Source organism: Patagioenas fasciata, chromosome 33, assembly GCF_037038585.1.
Source record: "Patagioenas fasciata isolate bPatFas1 chromosome 33, bPatFas1.hap1, whole genome shotgun sequence".
NCBI lineage: Eukaryota > Metazoa > Chordata > Aves > Columbiformes > Columbidae > Patagioenas > Patagioenas fasciata.
The window spans coordinates 1,627,766-1,649,861 of NC_092552.1; the positions used below are offsets into that span (position 1 = coordinate 1,627,766).

A 22,096-nucleotide genomic window follows, 5' to 3' on the forward strand; every position below is an offset into this window, starting at 1 on the left:
GGTGGTCGGTAGGTCAGAGAGGTTCTCCTGCCCCTCACATCTCTATCTCTATCTCTATCTCTATCTCTATCTCTATCTCTATCTCTATCTCTATCTCTATCTCTATCTCTATCTCTATAATATATACAGGCATAGCACCCTGAGAATGGCTGGTCTGGGAAGCTAAGCAGGGTCCACCCCGGTCAGTACTTGGATGGGAGACCACTATATACACCCATAGCACCCTGAGAACACCTGATCTGGGAAGCTAAGCAGGGTCAGCCCCGGTCAGCACTTGGATGGGAGACCTGGTGGCCCCATGAGGAGGCCAGTGGCCCGTGGGGTGGCGTGGGACGTACGGTCAGGAAGGGGTGGCGCGTGTTCTGCAGCACGCGGCTCTCGGTCACCGTGTGGGCCACCTCGTCCTGAAAAAGGGAGCAAGAAAGGCACAGTTGGGTTGAGCCCGACCTAAATAATCTGATCACAACCTAAATTATTTGATCTCAACCCCCATTATTTGAGCCCAACCCCAATCATTTGATCCCAACCCAAATTATTTGATCTTGACCCAAATTATTATTCCAACCCAACCTATTTGATCCCAACCCAAATTATTTGATCCCGACCCAAGTTAATCAATCCTGACCCAAATTATTCGATCCTGACCCAAATTATTCGATCCTGACCCAAATTATTTTGATCCTGACCCAAATTATTTTGATCCCCACCCAAACTATTTGATCCCCACCCAAACTATTTGATCCCCACCCATATTATTCAATTCCAACCCAAATTATTTGATCCCAACCCAAATTATTCGATTCCGACCCAAATTATTTGATCTCAACCCAAATTATTTGATCCCGACCCAAATTATTTAGTCCCCACCCATATTATTCAATTCCAACCCAAATTATTTGATCCCAACCTAAATTATTCGATTCCGACTCAAATTATTTGATCTCAACCCAAATTATTTGATCCCGACCCAAATTATTTGATCCCAGCCCAAATTATTTGATCCCAACCTAAATTATTTGATCCCAGACCAAATTATTTTGATCCCAACCCAAATTATTTGATCCCAGCCCAAATTATTTTGATCCCAACCCAAATTATTTGATCCCAGCCCAAATTATTTGATCCCAGACCAAATTATTTTGATCCCAGACCAAATTATTTTGATCCCAACCCAAATTATTTGATCCCAGCCCAAATTATTTTGATCCCAACCCAAATTACTTGATCCTAACCCAAATTATTTGATCCCAACCCAAATTATTTTGATCCCAACCCAAATTATTTTGATCCCAGCCCAAACTATTTAATCTCAACCCCAATTATTTGAGCCGAAGCCCAATTATTTTGATCCCAACCCAAATAATTTAATCTCAACCCAAATTATTTGATCCCAACCCAAATTATTCGATTCCAACCCAAATCTTTTAATCCCGACCCAAACTATTTAATCCCCACCCAAACTATTTGATCCCAATCCTAACTATTTGAGCCCAACCTAAATTATTTGACTCCAACCCAATTTATTCTGATCCCCACCCAAATTATTTGATCCCAACCCAAATCTTTCAATCCCCACCCAAACCCTTTAATCCCAACCCCAATTATTTGAGCCGAAGCCCAATTATTTTGATCCCAACCCAAATAATTTAATCTCAACCCAAATTATTTGATCCCAACCCAAATTATTCGATTCCAACCCAAATCTTTTAATCCCGACCCAAACTATTTAATCCCCACCCAAACTATTTGATCCCAATCCTAACTATTTGAGCCCAACCTAAATTATTTGACTCCAACCCAATTTATTCTGATCCCCACCCAAATTATTTGATCCCAACCCAAATCTTTCAATCCCCACCCAAACCCTTTAATCCCAACCCGAACTCTTTAATCCCGACCCAAACTCTTTAATCCCGACCCAAACTCTTTAATCCCCACCTGAACTATTTAATTCCCACCCAAATTATTTTGATTCCAACCCAAATTATTTAATCCCAGTCCCAATGATTTGATCCCAGTCCAGTGATTGGCTCCCAGCCCAGTGATTTGATCCCACCCCGATGATTCAATCCTGGCCCCGTGATTGGCTCCCACCCCCGTGATTGGTTCCCACCCCCGTGATTGGTTCCCACCCCCAACCCGTCAGGTGCTGATGGGCCCCAGTGATTGGCTCCCACCCCTGTGACTGCCTCCCAGCCCCATGATTGGCTCCCACCCCCGTGATTGGTTCCCACCCCCATGATTGGCTCCCAGCCCCAATTATTTTGATCCCCACCCAAATTATTTGATCCCAACCCCAATTATTTTGATCCCAACCCCAATTATTTGATCTCGACCCAAATTATTTTGATCTCAGCCCAAATTATTTGATCCCCACCCAAATTATTTAATCCCACCCCAAATTATTTGATCTCCCCCAAATTATTTTGATCCCAAACTAAATTATTATTCCAACCCAAATTATTTGATCCCGACCTAAATAATTTGATGCCAACCCAAATTATTTTGATCCCACCCCCAGTTATTCAATCCCACCCCTGTGATTGGCTCCCATCCCAATGATTCGATCCCAGCCCCGTGATTGGCTCCCACTCCCATGACTACCTCCCAGTCCCGTGATTGGCTCCCACCACCATGACTGTTTCCCACTCCCGTGATTGGCTCCCACCCCCGTGACTGCCTCCCACCCTGTGATTGGCTCCCACCCCCATGACTGTCTCCCATCCCTGTGACTGCCTCCCATCCCGTGATTGGCTCCCACCCCGTGATTGGCTCCCACTCCTGTGATTGGCTCCCACCCCCGTGACTGCCTCCCACCCCCGTGATTGGCTCCCACTCTGTGATTGGCTCCCACCCCCGTGACTGCCTCCCATCCCGTGATTGGTTCCCACCCCGTGATTGGCTCCCACTCCCGTGATTGGCTCCCACCCCCGTGACTGCCTCCCACCCCCGTGATTGGCTCCCACTCTGTGATTGGCTCCCACCCCCGTGACTGCCTCCCATCCCGTGATTGGTTCCCACCCCGTGATTGGCTCCCACTCCTGTGATTGGCTCCCACCCCCGTGACTGCCTCCCACCCCCGTGATTGGCTCCCACTCTGTGATTGGGTCCCACCCCCATGACTGTCTCCCACTCCCGTGATTGGCTCCCACCCCCGTGACTGCCTCCCATCCCGTGATTGGCTCCCAGCCCCGTGATTGGCTCCCACCCCCGTGATTGGCTCCCACCCCCGTGACTGCCTCCCACCCCCGTGACTGCCTCCCACTCTGTGATTGGGTCCCACCCCCATGACTGTCTCCCACTCCCGTGATTGGCTCCCACCCCCGTGACTGCCTACCATCCCGTGATTGGCTCCCAGCCCCGTGATTGGCTCCCGCCCTGTGATTGGCTCCCGCCCTGTGATTGGCTCCCGCCCCGTGATTGGCTCCCGCCCCGTGATTGGCTCCCGCCCCGTGATTGGCTCTCAGCCCCGTGACTGGCTCCCATCCCGTGACCGGCTCCCAGCCCCGTGATTGGCTCCCGCCCGCCCCGCCGTGTGCTGATTGGCCACCTTGGCGATGATGACGTCCTTGCGCAGGATCTTCATGGCGTAGTAGGCACCGCTGGCCTTTTCCCGCACCAGGATCACCTTCCCGAACGTCCCCTTGCCCAGCAGCTTCAGGTAATCGAAGTCACCCATGGTCTGAGGGGACAGGGGACAGGGGTTGGGGGGGCTGTGCGCTGGGGACACGGACATGGGGACACACAGAGATGAGATGGGAACACACAGAGATGGGGACAAGGAGCCTTGGGGACATGGGACACAGTGACATGGGGACACACAGATATGGGGACACACAGATGGGGACAAGGAGCCTTGGGGACATGGGACACAGCGACATGGGGACACACAGATATGGGGACACACAGATATGGGGACACACAGATATGGGGACAAGGAGGCTTGGGGACACAGAGATGGGGACACAGAGATGGGGACAAGGAGCCTTGGGGACGTGGGACACAGCGACATGAGGACACACAGATATGGAGACACACAGACATGGGGACACGGGACACACAGACATGGGGACACACAGACATGGGGACACGGGACACACAGACATGGGGACACACAGACATGGGGACACACAGACATGGGGACATGGGACACACAGACATGGGGACAAGGAGACCCTTAGGAACACACAGATATGGGGACGTGGGACACAGCAACATGAGGACACACAGATATGGAGACACACAGACATGGGGACATGGGACACACAGACATGGGGACAAGGAAACCCTTAGGAACACACAGACATGGGGACAAGGAGTCTTGGGGACACACAGACACAGGGACACAAAACCTTGGGGACAAGGAGACCCTTAGGGACACACAGACATGGGGACAAAGAGAGTTGGGGATGAGGAGACTCTTGCGGACACAAACATGGGGACAAAGGAGACTTGGAGACATGGGGACACACAGATGTGGGGACACAGAGACGTGGGGACACAGAGACGTGGGGACACAGAGACGTGGGGACACAGAGACCCGTGGGGACAAGATGACCCTTGTGGCCAAGGAGATATTTGGGGACACAGACATGGGGACAAGGAGACCCTTAGGAACACAGCCATGGGGACACACAGCCATGGGGACAAGAAGCCTTCGGGACGAGGAGATCCTTGGTGACACAGACATGGGGACAAGGAGACCCTTGGGGACAAGGAGACCCTTGGGGACACACGGACATGGGGACACACGGACATGGGGACACACGGGGACACACAGACATGGGAACACCTGGACATGGGGACACCCGGACATGGGGACACCCGGACATGGGGACACCAGGACATGGGGACACATGGGAACACACGGACATGGGGACACCAGGACATGGGGACACCCGGACATGGGGACACCCGGACATGGGGACACATGGGAACACACGGACATGGGGACACCTGGACATGGGGACACCTGGACATGGGGACACATGGGAACACACGGACATGGGGACACCAGGACATGGGGACACCTGGACATGGGGACACCTGGGAACACACGGACATGGGGACACCAGGACATGGGGACACCAGGACATGGGGACACATGGGGACACATGGAAACACATGGACATGGGGACACCTGGACATGGGGACACCTGGACATGGGGACACATGGGAACACACGGACATGGGAACACACGGACATGGGGACACACGGACATGGGGACACCAGGACATGGGGACACCAGGACATGGGGACACATGGGGACACACAGACATGGGAACACCCGGACATGGGAACACCCAGACATGGGAACACCCGGACATGGGGACACATGGAAACACACGGACATGGGGACACCCGGACATGGGGACACATGGGAACACACGGACATGGGGACACATGGGAACACACGGACATGGGGACACCCGGACATGGGGACACATGGGAACACACGGACATGGGGACTCCAGGACACGGGGACTCCAGGACACGGGGCCACCCTCCACTCACAGCCTTGGGCCGGCTCCTGGCTGCGGCCACCTCGGCGTCCTCGGTGTCACCGGGGGACCCGGCCTGGGGACCCCCAGGCTCCGCCCCCGCCTCCCGCTCCTTCAGCCTGCTGGCCACTGATTGGATGGCGCCGATCCACTCCTCCCTGCCAATGGGAACGCGGGAAAGGGCGGCAACGGCCAATCAGCACGATTGGAAATTTCAATGGGATTGAAAATTTCAACAATTTAAAAAACTTTAATGGGAATTTGAAAATTTTTGATGAGATTTTACAATTTTTTGTCAGGAATTTAAAAATTTTGAAGGGAATTTTAAATATTTCAACGTCAATTTTAAAAATTTTGGCTGGAATTTTAGAAATTTTGACATGAAATTGTAAAAAATTTGGATAGAAATTTAAAATTTTTGATGGGAATTTGAAAAATTTTGATGGGAATTAAAAAATTTCAACAAGAATTTGAAAAATTTCAAGGGAACTTTGAAAAATTTCCACAGGAAATGAAAAATATTTTGATGGGAATTAAAAAAAATTCCAACATAAATTTTAAAATTTACAAAAGAACTTTAAAAATTAAGAAAAGATTTCAGGATTTGAAAAATTTTGATGGGAATTTGAAAATATTTGATGGGGATTTTAAAAATTTCAAGGGGAATTTTAAATATTTCAATGGGGAATTTTAACTATTTCAACAAGAAATTGAAGAATTTCAACAAAAAATTGTAAAAATTTCAACAGGTATTTAAAAGATTTTGACAAATTCGAAGAATTTCAACAGGGATTTTAAAATTTTGATGGGGATTTTAAAAATTTCAACAGGGATTTTAAAAATCTCAATGGGAATTTTAAAAATCTCAATGGGAATTTTAAAAATCTCAATGGGAATTTTAAAAATCTCAATGGGAATTCAAAAAAATTTGACTGTAATGGAAAAAATTTCAACAAGAATTGAAAAATTTCAATGGGAATTCAAAACTTTTTGGCAGGATTTTAAAGAATTTTGATGTGGATTTTAAAAATTTCAACAGAATTTTAAACGTTTCAATGGGAATTTAAAAAATTTTGATGGGGATTTCAAAAATTTCAATGGGAATTTTAAAAACAAAGGGAATTTTAAAATTTTTCATGGGAATTTCAAAAATTTCAACATAAATTTTAAAAATTTCAATGGGGATTTCAAAAATTTCAATGAGAGTTTTAAAATTTTTGAGAGGAATTGAAAAATTTCAACAGAAATTTTTAAATTTTTGATGGGAATGTAAAAAAATTTCAACAGGAATTGGAAAATTTCAATGGGAATTGTGAAAATTTCAATGTACATTTTAAAAATTTCAACAAGAATTTTTAGAATTTCAACAGAATTTGAAAAACGTCAATGGAATTTGAAAAATTTCAACGGGAATTTCAACAGTTGTGAGATTTGGGGATTTTGGAAGCTTTTGGGGCCATTTCAGGACATTTTGGGGTTATTTTGGGAAGTTTTGAGGTGATTTCAGGAGGTTCTGGGACAATTTAAGAAGATTTTGGTGCCATTTCGGGAGGTTTGGGGGCAATTTTGTGAGGTTTTGGGGCCATTTTGGGAACTTTCGGTGCCATTTGGGGAGGTTTTGGGTCAATTTGGGGAGGTTTCAGGGCCAATTTAGGACGTTTTAAGGCAATTTTGGGAGGTTCTGGGGCCATTTTGGGAAGTTCTGGGGTCATTTTTGGAGGGTTTGGGGCCATTTTGGGCCCATTTAGGGCAATTTTGGGAGGTTTGGGGCCATTTTGGGCCCTTTTAGGGCAATTTTGGGAGGTTTTGGGGCCATTTTGGGACCTTTTTGGGAGGCTTGGGGCTATTTCAGGAGCTTTTGGGGCCATTTTGGGAAGTTTTGGGTCCATTTTTGGAGCTTTTAGGGCTATATTGGGAGGTTATGGGGTCATTTTGGGAGCTTTTAGGGCAATTTGGGGAGCTTATGGGGCCATTTTAGGAGGTTCTGGGGCCATTTTGGGAGCTTTTGGGGCCATTTCAGGACGTTTTGGGGCCATTTTTGGAGCTTTTAGGGCAATTTGGGGAGGTTTTGGGGCCATTTTGGGCAGGTTTGGGGTCATTTCAGGACGTTTCGGGGCCATTTTTGGAGCTTTTAGGGCAATTTGGGGAGGTTTTGGGGCCATTTTGGGCAGGTTTGGGGTCATTTCAGGACATTTTGGGGCCATTTTTGGAGCTTTTAGGGCAATTTGGGGAGGTTTTGGGGCCATTTTGGGCAGGTTTGGGGTCATTTCAGGACGTTTTGGGGCCATTTTTGGAGCTTTTAGGGCAATTTGGGGAGGTTTTGGGGCCATTTTGGGCAGGTTTGGGGCCATTTCAGGACGTTTTGGGGCCATTTTTGGAGCTTTTAGGGCAATTTGGGGAGGTTTTGGGGCCATTTTGGGCAGGTTTGGGGCCATTTCAGGACGTTTTGGGGCCATTTTAAAGCTTTTAGGGCAATTTGGGGAGGTTTTGGGGCCATTTTGGGCAGGTTTGGGGCCATTTCAGGACGGTTTGGGGCCATTTCAGGACGTTTTGGGGCCATTTTTGGAGCTTTTAGGGCAATTTGGGGAGGTTTTGGGGCCATTTTGGGCAGGTTTGGGGCCATTTCAGGACGTTTTGGGGCCATTTCAGGAGCTTTTAGGGTAATTTGGGGAGGTTTTGGGGCCATTTTGGGAGCGTTTGGGGCCATTTTGGGCAGGTTTGGGGCCATTTCAGGATGTTTTGGGGCCATTTTTGGAGCTTTTAGGGTAATTTGGGGAGGTTTTTGGGCCATTTTGGGAGCGTTTGGGGCCATTTTGGGCAGATTTGGGGCCATTTCAGGACGTTTTGGGGCCATTTTTGGAGCTTTTAGGGCAATTTGGGGAGGTTTTGGGGCCATTTTGGGCAGGTTTGGGGCCATTTCAGGACGTTTTGGGGCCATTTTTGGAGCTTTTAGGGCAATTTGGGGAGGTTTTGGGGCCATTTTGGGCAGGTTTGGGGCCATTTCAGGACGTTTTGGGGCCATTTTTGGAGCTTTTAGGGCAATTTGGGGAGGTTTTGGGGCCATTTTGGGCAGGTTTGGGGCCATTTCAGGACGTTTTGGGGCCATTTTTGGAGCGTTTAGGGCAATTTGGGGAGGTTTTGGGGCCATTTTGGGCAGGTTTGGGGCCATTTCAGGACGTTTTGGGGCCATTTTTGGAGCTTTTAGGGCAATTTGGGGAGGTTTTGGGGCCATTTTGGGCAGGTTTGGGGCCATTTCAGGACGTTTTGGGGCCATTTTTGGAGCTTTTAGGGCAATTTGGGGAGGTTTTGGGGCCATTTTGGGCAGGTTTGGGGCCATTTCAGGACGTTTTGGGGCCATTTTTGGAGCTTTTAGGGCAATTTGGGGAGGTTTTGGGGCCATTTTGGGCAGGTTTGGGGCCATTTCAGGACGTTTTGGGGCCATTTTTGGAGCTTTTAGGGCAATTTGGGGAGGTTTTGGGGCCATTTTGGGCAGGTTTGGGGCCATTTCAGGACGTTTTGGGGCCATTTTTGGAGCTTTTAGGGCAATTTGGGGAGGTTTTGGGGCCATTTTGGGCAGGTTTGGGGCCATTTCAGGACGTTTTGGGGCCATTTTTGGAGCTTTTAGGGCAATTTGGGGAGGTTTTGGGGCCATTTTGGGCAGGTTTGGGGCCATTTCAGGACGTTTTGGGGCCATTTTTGGAGCTTTTAGGGCAATTTGGGGAGGTTTTGGGGCCATTTTGGGCAGGTTTGGGGCCATTTCAGGACGTTTTGGGGCAATTTTGGAGCTTTTAGGGCAATTTTTGGGGAGGTTTTGGGGCCATTTTGGGCAGGTTTGGGGTCATTTCAGGACGTTTTGGGGCCATTTTTGGAGCTTTTAGGGCAATTTGGGGAGGTTTTGGGGCCATTTTGGGCAGGTTTGGGGTCATTTCAGGACGTTTTGGGGCAATTTTGGAGCTTTTAGGGCAATTTGGGGAGGTTTTGGGGCCATTTTGGGCAGGTTTGGGGTCATTTCAGGACGTTTTGGGGCCATTTTTGGAGCTTTTAGGGCAATTTGGGGAGGTTTTGGGGCCATTTTGGGCAGATTTGGGGTCATTTCAGGACGTTTTGGGGCCATTTTTGGAGCATTTAGGGCAATTTGGGGAGGTTTTGGGGCCATTTTGGGCAGGTTTGGGGCCATTTCAGGACGTTTTGGGGCCATTTTTGGAGCTTTTAGGGCAATTTGGGGAGGTTTTGGGGCCATTTTGGGCAGGTTTGGGGTCATTTCAGGACGTTTTGGGGCCATTTTTGGAGCTTTTAGGGCAATTTGGGGAGGTTTTGGGGCCATTTTGGGCAGGTTTGGGGCCATTTCAGGACGTTTTGGGGCCATTTTTGGAGCTTTTAGGGCAATTTGGGGAGGTTTTGGGGCCATTTTGGGCAGGTTTGGGGCCATTTCAGGACGTTTTGGGGCCATTTTTGGAGCTTTTAGGGCAATTTGGGGAGGTTTTGGGGCCATTTTGGGAGCTTTTGGGGTCGTTTCAGGACGTTTTGGGGCCATTTTTGGAGCTTTTAGGGCAATTTGGGGAGGTTTTGGGGCCATTTTGGGCAGGTTTGGGGCCATTTCAGGACGTTTTGGGGCCATTTTTGGAGCTTTTAGGGCAATTTGGGGAGGTTTTGGGGCCATTTTGGGCAGGTTTGGGGCCATTTCAGGACGTTTTGGGGCAATTTTGGAGCTTTTAGGGCAATTTGGGGAGGTTTTGGGGCCATTTTGGGCAGGTTTGGGGTCATTTCAGGACGTTTTGGGGCCATTTTTGGAGCTTTTAGGGCAATTTGGGGAGGTTTTGGGGCCATTTTGGGCAGGTTTGGGGTCATTTCAGGACGTTTTGGGGCCATTTTTGGAGCTTTTAGGGCAATTTGGGGAGGTTTTGGGGCCATTTTGGGCAGGTTTGGGGCCATTTCAGGACGTTTTGGGGCCATTTTTGGAGCTTTTAGGGCAATTTGGGGAGGTTTTGGGGCCATTTTGGGCAGGTTTGGGGCCATTTCAGGACGTTTTGGGGCCATTTTTGGAGCTTTTAGGGCAATTTGGGGAGGTTTTGGGGCCATTTTGGGCAGGTTTGGGGCCATTTCAGGACGTTTTGGGGCCATTTTTGGAGCTTTTAGGGCAATTTAGGGAGGTTTTGGGGCCATTTTGGGCAGGTTTGGGGCCATTTCAGGACGGTTTGCGGCCATTTCAGGACGTTCTGGGGCCATTTTTGGAGCTTTTAGGGCAATTTGGGGAGGTTTTGGGGCCATTTTGGGCAGGTTTGGGGTCATTTCAGGATGTTTTGGGGCCATTTTTGGAGCTTTTAGGGCAATTTTGGGAGGTTTTGGGGCCATTTTGGGACCTTTTTGGGAGGCTTGGGGCTATTTCAGGAGCTTTTGGGGCCATTTTGGGAAGTTTTGGGTCCATTTTGGGAGCTTTTAGGGCTATATTGGGAGGTTATGGGGTCATTTTGGGAGCTTTTAGGGCAATTTGGGGAGCTTATGGGGCCATTTTAGGAGGGTTCGGGGCCATTTTGGGAGCTTTTGGGGCCATTTCAGGACGTTTTGGGGCCATTTTTGGAGCTTTTAGGGCAATTTGGGGAGGTTTTGGGGCCATTTTGGGCAGGTTTGGGGCCATTTCAGGACGTTTTGGGGCCATTTTTGGAGCTTTTAGGGCAATTTGGGGAGGTTTTGGGGCCATTTTGGGCAGGTTTGGGGCCATTTCAGGACGTTTTGGGGCCATTTTTGGAGCTTTTAGGGCAATTTGGGGAGGTTTTGGGGCCATTTTGGGCAGGTTTGGGGCCATTTCAGGACGTTTTGGGGCCATTTTTGGAGCTTTTAGGGCAATTTAGGGAGGTTTTGGGGCCATTTTGGGCAGGTTTGGGGCCATTTCAGGACGGTTTGGGGCCATTTCAGGACGTTCTGGGGCCATTTTTGGAGCTTTTAGGGCAATTTGGGGAGGTTTTGGGGCCATTTTGGGCAGGTTTGGGGTCATTTCAGGATGTTTTGGGGCCATTTTTGGAGCTTTTAGGGCAATTTTGGGAGGTTTTGGGGCCATTTTGGGACCTTTTTAGGAGGCTTGGGGCTATTTCAGGAGCTTTTGGGGCCATTTTGGGAAGTTTTGGGTCCATTTTGGGAGCTTTTAGGGCTATATTGGGAGGTTATGGGGTCATTTTGGGAGCTTTTAGGGCAATTTGGGGAGCTTATGGGGCCATTTTAGGAGGGTTCGGGGCCATTTTGGGAGCTTTTGGGGCCATTTCAGGACGTTTTGGGGCCATTTTTGGAGCTTTTAGGGCAATTTGGGGAGGTTTTGGGGCCATTTTGGGCAGGTTTGGGGCCATTTCAGGACGTTTTGGGGCCATTTTTGGAGCTTTTAGGGCAATTTGGGGAGGTTTTGGGGCCATTTTGGGCAGGTTTGGGGCCATTTCAGGACGTTTTGGGGCCATTTTTGGAGCTTTTAGGGCAATTTGGGGAGGTTTTGGGGCCATTTTGGGCAGGTTTGGGGCCATTTCAGGACGTTTTGGGGCCATTTTTGGAGCTTTTAGGGCAATTTGGGGAGGTTTTGGGGCCATTTTGGGCAGGTTTGGGGCCATTTCAGGACGTTTTGGGGCCATTTTTGGAGCTTTTAGGGCAATTTGGGGAGGTTTTGGGGCCATTTTGGGCAGGTTTGGGGCCATTTCAGGACGTTTTGGGGCCGTTTTTGGAGCTTTTAGGGCAATTTGGGGAGGTTTTGGGGCCATTTTGGGCAGGTTTGGGGCCATTTCAGGACGTTTTGGGGCCGTTTTTGGAGCTTTTAGGGCAATTTGGGGAGGTTTTGGGGCCATTTTGGGCAGGTTTGGGGCCATTTCAGGACGTTTTGGGGCCGTTTTTGGAGCTTTTAGGGCAATTTGGGGAGGTTTTGGGGCCATTTTGGGCAGGTTTGGGGCCATTTCAGGACGTTTTGGGGCCGTTTTTGGAGCTTTTAGGGCAATTTGGGGAGGTTTTGGGGCCATTTTGGGCAGGTTTGGGGCCATTTCAGGACGTTTTGGGGCCGTTTTTGGAGCTTTTAGGGCAATTTGGGGAGGTTTTGGGGCCATTTTGGGCAGGTTTGGGGCCATTTCAGGACGTTTTGGGGCCGTTTTTGGAGCTTTTAGGGCAATTTGGGGAGGTTTTGGGGCCATTTTGGTCAGGTTTGGGGCCATTTCAGGACGTTTTGGGGCCGTTTTTGGAGCTTTTAGGGCAATTTGGGGAGGTTTTGGGGCCATTTTGGGCAGGTTTGGGGTCATTTCAGGACGTTTTGGGGCCATTTTTGGAGCTTTTAGGGCAATTTGGGGAGGTTTTGGGGCCATTTTGGGCAGGTTTGGGGCCATTTCAGGACGTTTTGGGGCCATTTTTGGAGCTTTTAGGGCAATTTGGGGAGGTTTTGGGGCCATTTTGGGCAGGTTTGGGGCCATTTCAGGACGGTTTGGGGCCATTTCAGGACGTTCTGGGGCCATTTTTGGAGCTTTTAGGGCAATTTGGGGAGGTTTTGGGGCCATTTTGGGCAGGTTTGGGGCCATTTCGGGACGTTTTGGGGCCATTTTTGGAGCTTTTAGGGCAATTTGGGGAGGTTTTGGGGCCATTTTGGGCAGGTTTGGGGCCATTTCAGGACGTTTTGGGGCCGTTTTTGGAGCTTTTAGGGCAATTTGGGGAGGTTTTGGGGCCATTTTGGGCAGGTTTGGGGTCATTTCAGGATGTTTTGGGGCCATTTTTGGAGCTTTTAGGGCAATTTGGGGAGGTTTTGGGGCCATTTTGGGCAGGTTTGGGGCCATTTCAGGACGTTTTGGGGCCATTTTTGGAGCTTTTAGGGCAATTTGGGGAGGTTTTGGGGCCATTTTGGGCAGGTTTGGGGCCATTTCAGGATGGTTTGGGGCCATTTCAGGACGTTCTGGGGCCATTTTTGGAGCTTTTAGGGCAATTTGGGGAGGTTTTGGGGCCATTTTGGGCAGGTTTGGGGCCATTTCAGGACGTTTTGGGGCCATTTTTGGAGCTTTTAGGGCAATTTGGGGAGGTTTTGGGGCCATTTTGGGCAGGTTTGGGGCCATTTCAGGACGTTTTGGGGCCATTTTTGGAGCTTTTAGGGCAATTTGGGGAGGTTTGGGGGCCATTTTGGGCAGGTTTGGGGCCATTTCAGGACGTTTTGGGGCCATTTTTGGAGCTTTTAGGGCAATTTGGGGAGGTTTCGGGGCCATTTTGGGCAGGTTTGGGGCCATTTCAGGACGTTTGGGGCCATTTTTGGAGCTTTTAGGGCAATTTGGGGAGGTTTTGGGGCCATTTTGGGCAGGTTTGGGGTCATTTCAGGACGTTTTGGGGCCATTTTTGGAGCTTTTAGGGCAATTTGGGGAGGTTTTGGGGCCATTTGGGCAGGTTTGGGGCCATTTCAGGACGTTTTGGGGCCATTTTTGGAGCTTTTAGGGCAATTTGGGGAGGTTTTGGGGCCATTTTGGGAGGTTTTGGGGCCATTTCAGGACGTTTTGGGGCCATTTTTGGAGCTTTTAGGGTAATTTGGGGAGGTTTTGGGGCCATTTTGGGCAGGTTTGGGGCCATTTCAGGACGTTTTGGGGCCATTTTTGGAGCTTTTAGGGCAATTTGGGGAGGTTTTGGGGCCATTTTGGGCAGGTTTGGGGCCATTTCAGGACGTTTTGGGGCCATTTTTGGAGCTTTTAGGGCAATTTGGGGAGGTTTTGGGGCCATTTTGGGAGCTTTTGGGGTCATTTCAGGACGTTTTGGGGCCATTTTTGGAGCTTTTAGGGCAATTTGGGGAGGTTTTGGGGCCATTTTGGGCAGGTTTGGGGCCATTTCAGGACGTTTTGGGGCCATTTTTGGAGCTTTTAGGGCAATTTGGGGAGGTTTTGGGGCCATTTTGGGCAGGTTTGGGGCCATTTCAGGACGTTTTGGGGCAATTTTGGAGCTTTTAGGGCAATTTGGGGAGGTTTTGGGGCCATTTTGGGCAGGTTTGGGGTCATTTCAGGACGTTTTGGGGCCATTTTTGGAGCTTTTAGGGCAATTTGGGGAGGTTTTGGGGCCATTTTGGGCAGGTTTGGGGTCATTTCAGGACGTTTTGGGGCCATTTTTGGAGCTTTTAGGGCAATTTGGGGAGGTTTTGGGGCCATTTTGGGCAGGTTTGGGGCCATTTCAGGACGTTTTGGGGCCATTTTTGGAGCTTTTAGGGCAATTTGGGGAGGTTTTGGGGCCATTTTGGGCAGGTTTGGGGCCATTTCAGGACGTTTTGGGGCCATTTTTGGAGCTTTTAGGGCAATTTGGGGAGGTTTTGGGGCCATTTTGGGCAGGTTTGGGGCCATTTCAGGACGTTTTGGGGCCATTTTTGGAGCTTTTAGGGCAATTTAGGGAGGTTTTGGGGCCATTTTGGGCAGGTTTGGGGCCATTTCAGGACGTTTTGGGGCCATTTTTGGAGCTTTTAGGGCAATTTGGGGAGGTTTTGGGGCCATTTTGGGCAGGTTTGGGGCCAGTTCAGGACGTTTTGGGGCCATTTTTGGAGCTTTTAGGGCAATTTGGGGAGGTTTTGGGGCCATTTTGGGCAGGTTTGGGGCCATTTCAGGACGTTTTGGGGCCATTTTTGGAGCTTTTAGGGCAATTTGGGGAGGTTTTGGGGCCATTTTGGGCAGGTTTGGGGCCATTTCAGGACCTTTTGGGGCCATTTTTGGAGCTTTTAGGGCAATTTGGGGAGGTTTTGGGGCCATTTTGGGCAGGTTTGGGGCCATTTCAGGACGTTTTGGGGCCGTTTTTGGAGCTTTTAGGGTAATTTGGGGAGGTTTTGGGGCCATTTTGGGCAGGTTTGGGGCCATTTCAGGACGTTTTGGGGCCATTTTTGGAGCTTTTAGGGCAATTTGGGGAGGTTTTGGGGCCATTTTGGGCAGGTTTGGGGCCATTTCAGGACGTTTTGGGGCCATTTTTGGAGCTTTTAGGGCAATTTGGGGAGGTTTGGGGGCCATTTTGGGCAGGTTTGGGGTCATTTCAGGACGTTTTGGGGCCATTTTTGGAGCTTTTAGGGCAATTTGGGGAGGTTTTGGGGCCATTTTGGGCAGGTTTGGGGCCATTTCAGGACGTTTTGGGGCCATTTTTGGAGCTTTTAAGGCAATTTGGGGAGGTTTTGGGGCCATTTTGGGAGCTTTTGGGGCCATTTCAGGACGTTTCGGGGCCATTTTTGGAGCTTATAGGGCAATTTGGGGAGGTTTTGGGGCCATTTTGGGCAGGTTTGGGGCCATTTCAGGACGTTTTGGGGCCATTTTTGGAGCTTTTAGGGCCATTTGGGGAGGTTTTGGGGCCTTTTTGGGAGGTTTTGGGGCCATTTCAGGACGTTTTGGGGCCATTTTTGGAGCTTTTAGGGCAATTTGGGGAGGTTTTGGGGCCATTTTGGGCAGGTTTGGGGCCATTTCAGGACGTTTTGGGGCCATTTTTGGAGCTTTTATGGCAATTTGGGGAGGTTTTGGGGCCATTTTGGGCAGGTTTGGGGCCATTTCAGGACGTTTTGGGGCCATTTTTGGAGCTTTTAGGGCAATTTGGGGAGGTTTTGGGGCCATTTTGGGCAGGTTTGGGGCCATTTCAGGACGTTTTGGGGCCATTTTTGGAGCTTTTAGGGCAATTTGGGGAGGTTTTGGGGCCATTTTGGGCAGGTTTGGGGCCATTTCAGGAAGTTTTGGGGCAATTTTGGAGCTTTTAGGGCAATTTGGGGAGGTTTTGGGGCCATTTTGGGCAGGTTTGGGGTCATTTCAGGACGTTTTGGGGCCATTTTTGGAGCTTTTAGGGCAATTTGGGGAGGTTTTGGGGCCATTTTGGGCAGGTTTGGGGCCATTTTTGGAGCTTTTAAGGCCATTTGGGGAGGTTTTGGGGCCATTTTGGGCAGGTTTGGGGCCGTTTCAGGACGTTTTGGGGCCATTTTTGGAGCTTTTAGGGCAATTTGGGGAGGTTTTCGGGCCATTTTGGGCAGGTTTGGGGCCATTTCAGGACGTTTTGGGGCCATTTTTGGAGCTTTTAGGGCAATTTAGGGAGGTTTTGGGGCCATTTTGGGCAGGTTTGGGGCCATTTCAGGACGGTTTGGGGCCATTTCAGGACGTTCTGGGGCCATTTTTGGAGCTTTTAGGGCAATTTGGGGAGGTTTTGGGGCCATTTTGGGCAGGTTTGGGGCCATTTCAGGACGTTTTGGGGCCATTTTTGGAGCTTTTAGGGCAATTTGGGGAGGTTTGGGGGCCATTTTGGGCAGGTTTGGGGTCATTTCAGGACGTTTTGGGGCAATTTTGGAGCTTTTAGGGCAATTTGGGGAGGTTTTGGGGCCATTTTGGGCAGGTTTGGGGTCATTTCAGGACGTTTTGGGGCCATTTTTGGAGCTTTTAGGGCAATTTGGGGAGGTTTTGGGGCCATTTTGGGCAGGTTTGGGGCCATTTCAGGACGTTTTGGGGCCGTTTTTGGAGCTTTTAGGGTAATTTGGGGAGGTTTTGGGGCCATTTTGGGCAGGTTTGGGGCCATTTCAGGACGTTTTGGGGCCATTTTTGGAGCTTTTAGGGCAATTTGGGGAGGTTTTGGGGCCATTTTGGGCAGGTTTGGGGCCATTTCAGGACGTTTTGGGGCCATTTTTGGAGCTTTTAGGGCAATTTGGGGAGGTTTTGGGGCCATTTTGGGCAGGTTTGGGGTCATTTCAGGACGTTTTGGGGCCATTTTTGGAGCTTTTAGGGTAATTTGGGGAGGTTTTGGGGCCATTTTGGGCAGGTTTGGGGCCATTTCAGGACGTTTTGGGGCCATTTTTGGAGCTTTTAGGGCAATTTGGGGAGGTTTTGGGGCCATTTTGGGCAGGTTTGGGGCCATTTCAGGACGTTTTGGGGCCATTTTTGGACGTTTTGGGGCAATTTGGGGAGGTTTTGGGGCCATTTTGGGCAGGTTTGGGGCCATATCAGGACGTTTTGGGGCCACTTTGGGAGCTTTTAGGGCAATTTGGGGAGGTTTTGGGGCCATTTTGGGGCCATTTCAGGACGTTTTGGGGCCATTTTTGGAGCTTTTAGGGCAATTTGGGGAGGTTTTGGGGCCATTTTGGGCAGGTTTGGGGTCATTTCAGGACGTTTTGGGGCCATTTTTGGAGCTTTTAGGGCAATTTGGGGAGGTTTTGGGGCCATTTTGGGCAGGTTTGGGGCCATTTCAGGACGTTTTGGGGCCATTTTTGGAGCTTTTAGGGCCATTTGGGGAGGTTTTGGGGCCTTTTTGGGAGGTTTTGGGGCCATTTCAGGACGTTTTGGGGCCATTTTTGGAGCTTTTAGGGCAATTTGGGGAGGTTTTGGGGCCATTTTGGGCAGGTTTGGGGCCATTTCAGGACGTTTTGGGGCCATTTTTGGAGCTTTTAGGGCAATTTGGGGAGGTTTTGGGGCCATTTTGGGCAGGTTTGGGGCCATTTCAGGACGTTTTGGGGCCATTTTTGGAGCTTTTATGGCAATTTGGGGAGGTTTTGGGGCCATTTTGGGCAGGTTTGGGGCCATTTCAGGACGTTTTGGGGCCATTTTTGGAGCTTTTAGGGCAATTTGGGGAGGTTTTGGGGCCATTTTGGGCAGGTTTGGGGCCATTTCAGGACGTTTTGGGGCCATTTTTGGAGCTTTTAGGGCAATTTGGGGAGGTTTTGGGGCCATTTTGGGCAGGTTTGGGGCCATTTCAGGAAGTTTTGGGGCAATTTTGGAGCTTTTAGGGCAATTTGGGGAGGTTTTGGGGCCATTTTGGGCAGGTTTGGGGTCATTTCAGGACGTTTTGGGGCCATTTTTGGAGCTTTTAGGGCAATTTGGGGAGGTTTTGGGGCCATTTTGGGCAGGTTTGGGGCCATTTTTGGAGCTTTTAAGGCCATTTGGGGAGGTTTTGGGGCCATTTTGGGCAGGTTTGGGGCCATTTCAGGACGTTTTGGGGCCATTTTTGGAGCTTTTAGGGCAATTTGGGGAGGTTTTCGGGCCATTTTGGGCAGGTTTGGGGCCATTTCAGGACGTTTTGGGGCCATTTTTGGAGCTTTTAGGGCAATTTAGGGAGGTTTTGGGGCCATTTTGGGCAGGTTTGGGGCCATTTCAGGACGGTTTGGGGCCATTTCAGGACGTTCTGGGGCCATTTTTGGAGCTTTTAGGGCAATTTGGGGAGGTTTTGGGGCCATTTTGGGCAGGTTTGGGGCCATTTCAGGACGTTTTGGGGCCATTTTTGGAGCTTTTAGGGCAATTTGGGGAGGTTTGGGGGCCATTTTGGGCAGGTTTGGGGTCATTTCAGGACGTTTTGGGGCAATTTTGGAGCTTTTAGGGCAATTTGGGGAGGTTTTGGGGCCATTTTGGGCAGGTTTGGGGTCATTTCAGGACGTTTTGGGGCCATTTTTGGAGCTTTTAGGGCAATTTGGGGAGGTTTTGGGGCCATTTTGGGCAGGTTTGGGGCCATTTCAGGACGTTTTGGGGCCGTTTTTGGAGCTTTTAGGGTAATTTGGGGAGGTTTTGGGGCCATTTTGGGCAGGTTTGGGGCCATTTCAGGACGTTTTGGGGCCATTTTTGGAGCTTTTAGGGCAATTTGGGGAGGTTTTGGGGCCATTTTGGGCAGGTTTGGGGCCATTTCAGGACGTTTTGGGGCCATTTTTGGAGCTTTTAGGGCAATTTGGGGAGGTTTTGGGGCCATTTTGGGCAGGTTTGGGGTCATTTCAGGACGTTTTGGGGCCATTTTTGGAGCTTTTAGGGTAATTTGGGGAGGTTTTGGGGCCATTTTGGGCAGGTTTGGGGCCATTTCAGGACGTTTTGGGGCCATTTTTGGAGCTTTTAGGGCAATTTGGGGAGGTTTTGGGGCCATTTTGGGCAGGTTTGGGGTCATTTCAGGACGTTTTGGGGCAATTTTTGGAGCTTTTAGGGCAATTTGGGGAGGTTTTGGGGCCATTTTGGGCAGGTTTGGGGCCATTTCAGGACGTTTTGGGGCCATTTTTGGACGTTTTGGGGCAATTTGGGGAGGTTTTGGGGCCATTTTGGGCAGGTTTGGGGCCATATCAGGACGTTTTGGGGCCACTTTGGGAGCTTTTAGGGCAATTTGGGGAGGTTTTGGGGCCATTTTGGGGCCATTTCAGGACGTTTTGGGGCCATTTTTGGAGCTTTTAGGGCAATTTGGGGAGGTTTTGGGGCCATTTTGGGCAGGTTTGGGGTCATTTCAGGACGTTTTGGGGCCATTTTTGGAGCTTTTAGGGCAATTTGGGGAGGTTTTGGGGCCATTTTGGGCAGGTTTGGTGCCATTTCAGGACGTTTTGGGGCCATTTTTGGAGCTTTTAGGGCAATTTGGGGAGGTTTTGGGGCCCTTTTGGGCAGGTTTGGGGCCATTTCAGGACGTTTTGGGGCCATTTTTGGAGCTTTTAGGGCAATTTGGGGAGGTTTTGGGGCCATTTTGGGCAGGTTTGGGGCCATTTCAGGACGTTTTGGGGCCATTTTTGGAGCTTTTAGGGCAATTTGGGGAGGTTTTGGGGCCATTTTGGGCAGGCTTGGGGTCATTTCAGGACGTTTTGGGGCCATTTTTGGAGCTTTTAGGGCAATTTGGGGAGGTTTTGGGGCCATTTTGGGCAGGTTTGGGGCCATTTCAGGACGTTTTGGGGCCATTTTTGGAGCTTTTGGGGCCATTTCAGGACGTTTTGGGGCCATTTTTGGAGCTTATAGGGCAATTTGGGGAGGTTTTGGGGCCATTTTGGGAGCTTTTGGGGCCATTTCAGGACCTTTTGGGGCCATTTTTGGAGCTTTTAGGGCAATTTGGGGAGGTTTGGGGGCCATTTTGGGCAGGTTTGGGGCCATTTCAGGACGTTCTGGGGCAATTTTGGAGCTTTTAGGGCAATTTGGGGAGGTTTTGGGGCCATTTTGGGCAGGTTTGGGGCCATTTCAGGACGTTTTGGGGCCATTTTTGGAGCTTTTAGGGCAATTTGGGGAGGTTTTGGGGCCATTTTGGGAGCTTTTGGGGCCATTTCAGGACGTTTTGGGGCCATTTTTGGAGCTTTTAGGGCAATTTGGGGAGGTTTTGGGGCCATTTTGGGCAGGTTTGGGGCCATTTCAGGACGTTTTGGGGCAATTTTGGAGCTTTTAGGGCAATTTGGGGAGGTTTTGGGGCCATTTTGGGCAGGTTTGGGGCCATTTCAGGACGTTTTGGGGCAATTTTGGAGCTTTTAGGGCAATTTGGGGAGGTTTTGGGGCCATTTTGGGCAGGTTTGGGGCCATTTCAGGACGTTCTGGGGCAATTTTGGAGCTTTTAGGGCAATTTGGGGAGGTTTTGGGGCCATTTTGGGCAGGTTTGGGGTCATTTCAGGACGTTTTGGGGCCATTTTTGGAGCTTTTAGGGCAATTTGGGGAGGTTTTGGGGCCATTTTGGGAGCTTTTGGGGCCATTTCAGGACGTTTTGGGGCCATTTTTGGAGCTTTTAGGGCAATTTGAGGAGGTTTTGGGGCCATTTTGGGCAGGTTTGGGGCCATTTCAGGACGTTTTGGGGCCATTTTTGGAGCTTTTAGGGCAATTTGGGGAGGTTTTGGGGCCATTTTGGGCAGGTTTGGGGCCATTTCAGGACGTTTTGAGGCCATTTTTGGAGCTTTTAGGGCAATTTGGGGAGGTTTTGGGGCCATTTTGGGCAGGTTTGGGGCCATTTCAGGACGTTTTGGGGCCATTTTTGGAGCTTTTAGGGCAATTTGGGGAGGGTTCAGGGCCATTTTGGGCAGGTTTGGGGCCATTTCAGGACGTTTTGGGGCCATTTTTGGAGCTTTTAGGGTAATTTGGGGAGGTTTTGGGGCCATTTTGGGAGCTTTTGGGGCCATTTCAGGACGTTTTGGGGCCATTTTTGGAGCTTTTAGGGCAATTTGGGGAGGTTTTGGGGCCATTTTGGGCAGGTTTGGGGCCATTTCAGGACGTTTTGGGGCCATTTTTGGAGCTTTTAGGGCAATTTGGGGAGGTTTTGGGGCCATTTCAGGACGTTTTGGGGCCATTTTTGGAGCTTTTAGGGCAATTTGGGGAGGTTTTGGGGCCATTTTGGGAGCTTTTGGGGCCATTTCAGGACGTTTTGAGGCCATTTTTGGAGCTTTTAGGGCAATTTGGGGAGGTTTGGGGGCCATTTTGGGCAGGTTTGGGGCCATTTCAGGACGTTTTGGGGCCATTTTTGGAGCTTTTAGGGCAATTTGGGGAGGTTTTGGGGCCATTTTGGGCAGGTTTGGGGCCATTTCAGGACGTTTTGGGGCCATTTTTGGAGCTTTTAGGGCAATTTGGGGAGGTTTTGGGGCCATTTTGGGAGCTTTTGGGGCCATTTCAGGACGTTTTGGGGCCATTTTTGGAGCTTTTAGGGCAATTTGGGGAGGTTTTGGGGCCATTTTGGGCAGGTTTGGGGCCATTTCAGGACGTTTTGGGGCCATTTTTGGAGCTTTTAGGGCACTTTGGGGAGGTTTTGGGGCCATTTTGGGCAGGTTTGGGGCCATTTCAGGACGTTTTGGGGCCATTTTTGGAGCTTTTAGGGCAATTTAGGGAGGTTTTGGGGCCATTTTGGGCAGGTTTGGGGTCATTTCAGGACGTTTTGGGGCCATTTTTGGAGCTTTTAGGGCAATTTGGGGAGGTTTTGGGGC

At 49.8% G+C, this 22,096-nt stretch overlaps 1 protein-coding gene across 1 annotated transcript in view; it reads right to left on the bottom strand.

The window, feature by feature from the left end:
* The window catches only part of LOC136114082 (RAC-beta serine/threonine-protein kinase), a 41,683-nt gene that overhangs the window by 12,109 nt on the left and 7,478 nt on the right, over positions 1 to 22,096 (bottom strand). The window contains exons 5-7 of the mRNA XM_071800889.1: positions 5,516 to 5,660; positions 3,551 to 3,682; positions 339 to 404 (exon numbers count right to left, since the gene is read on the bottom strand). Of these exons, the coding sequence (XP_071656990.1) occupies positions 339 to 404; positions 3,551 to 3,682; positions 5,516 to 5,660 (343 nt within the window). The remainder of the gene's footprint in view (positions 1 to 338; positions 405 to 3,550; positions 3,683 to 5,515; positions 5,661 to 22,096) is intronic.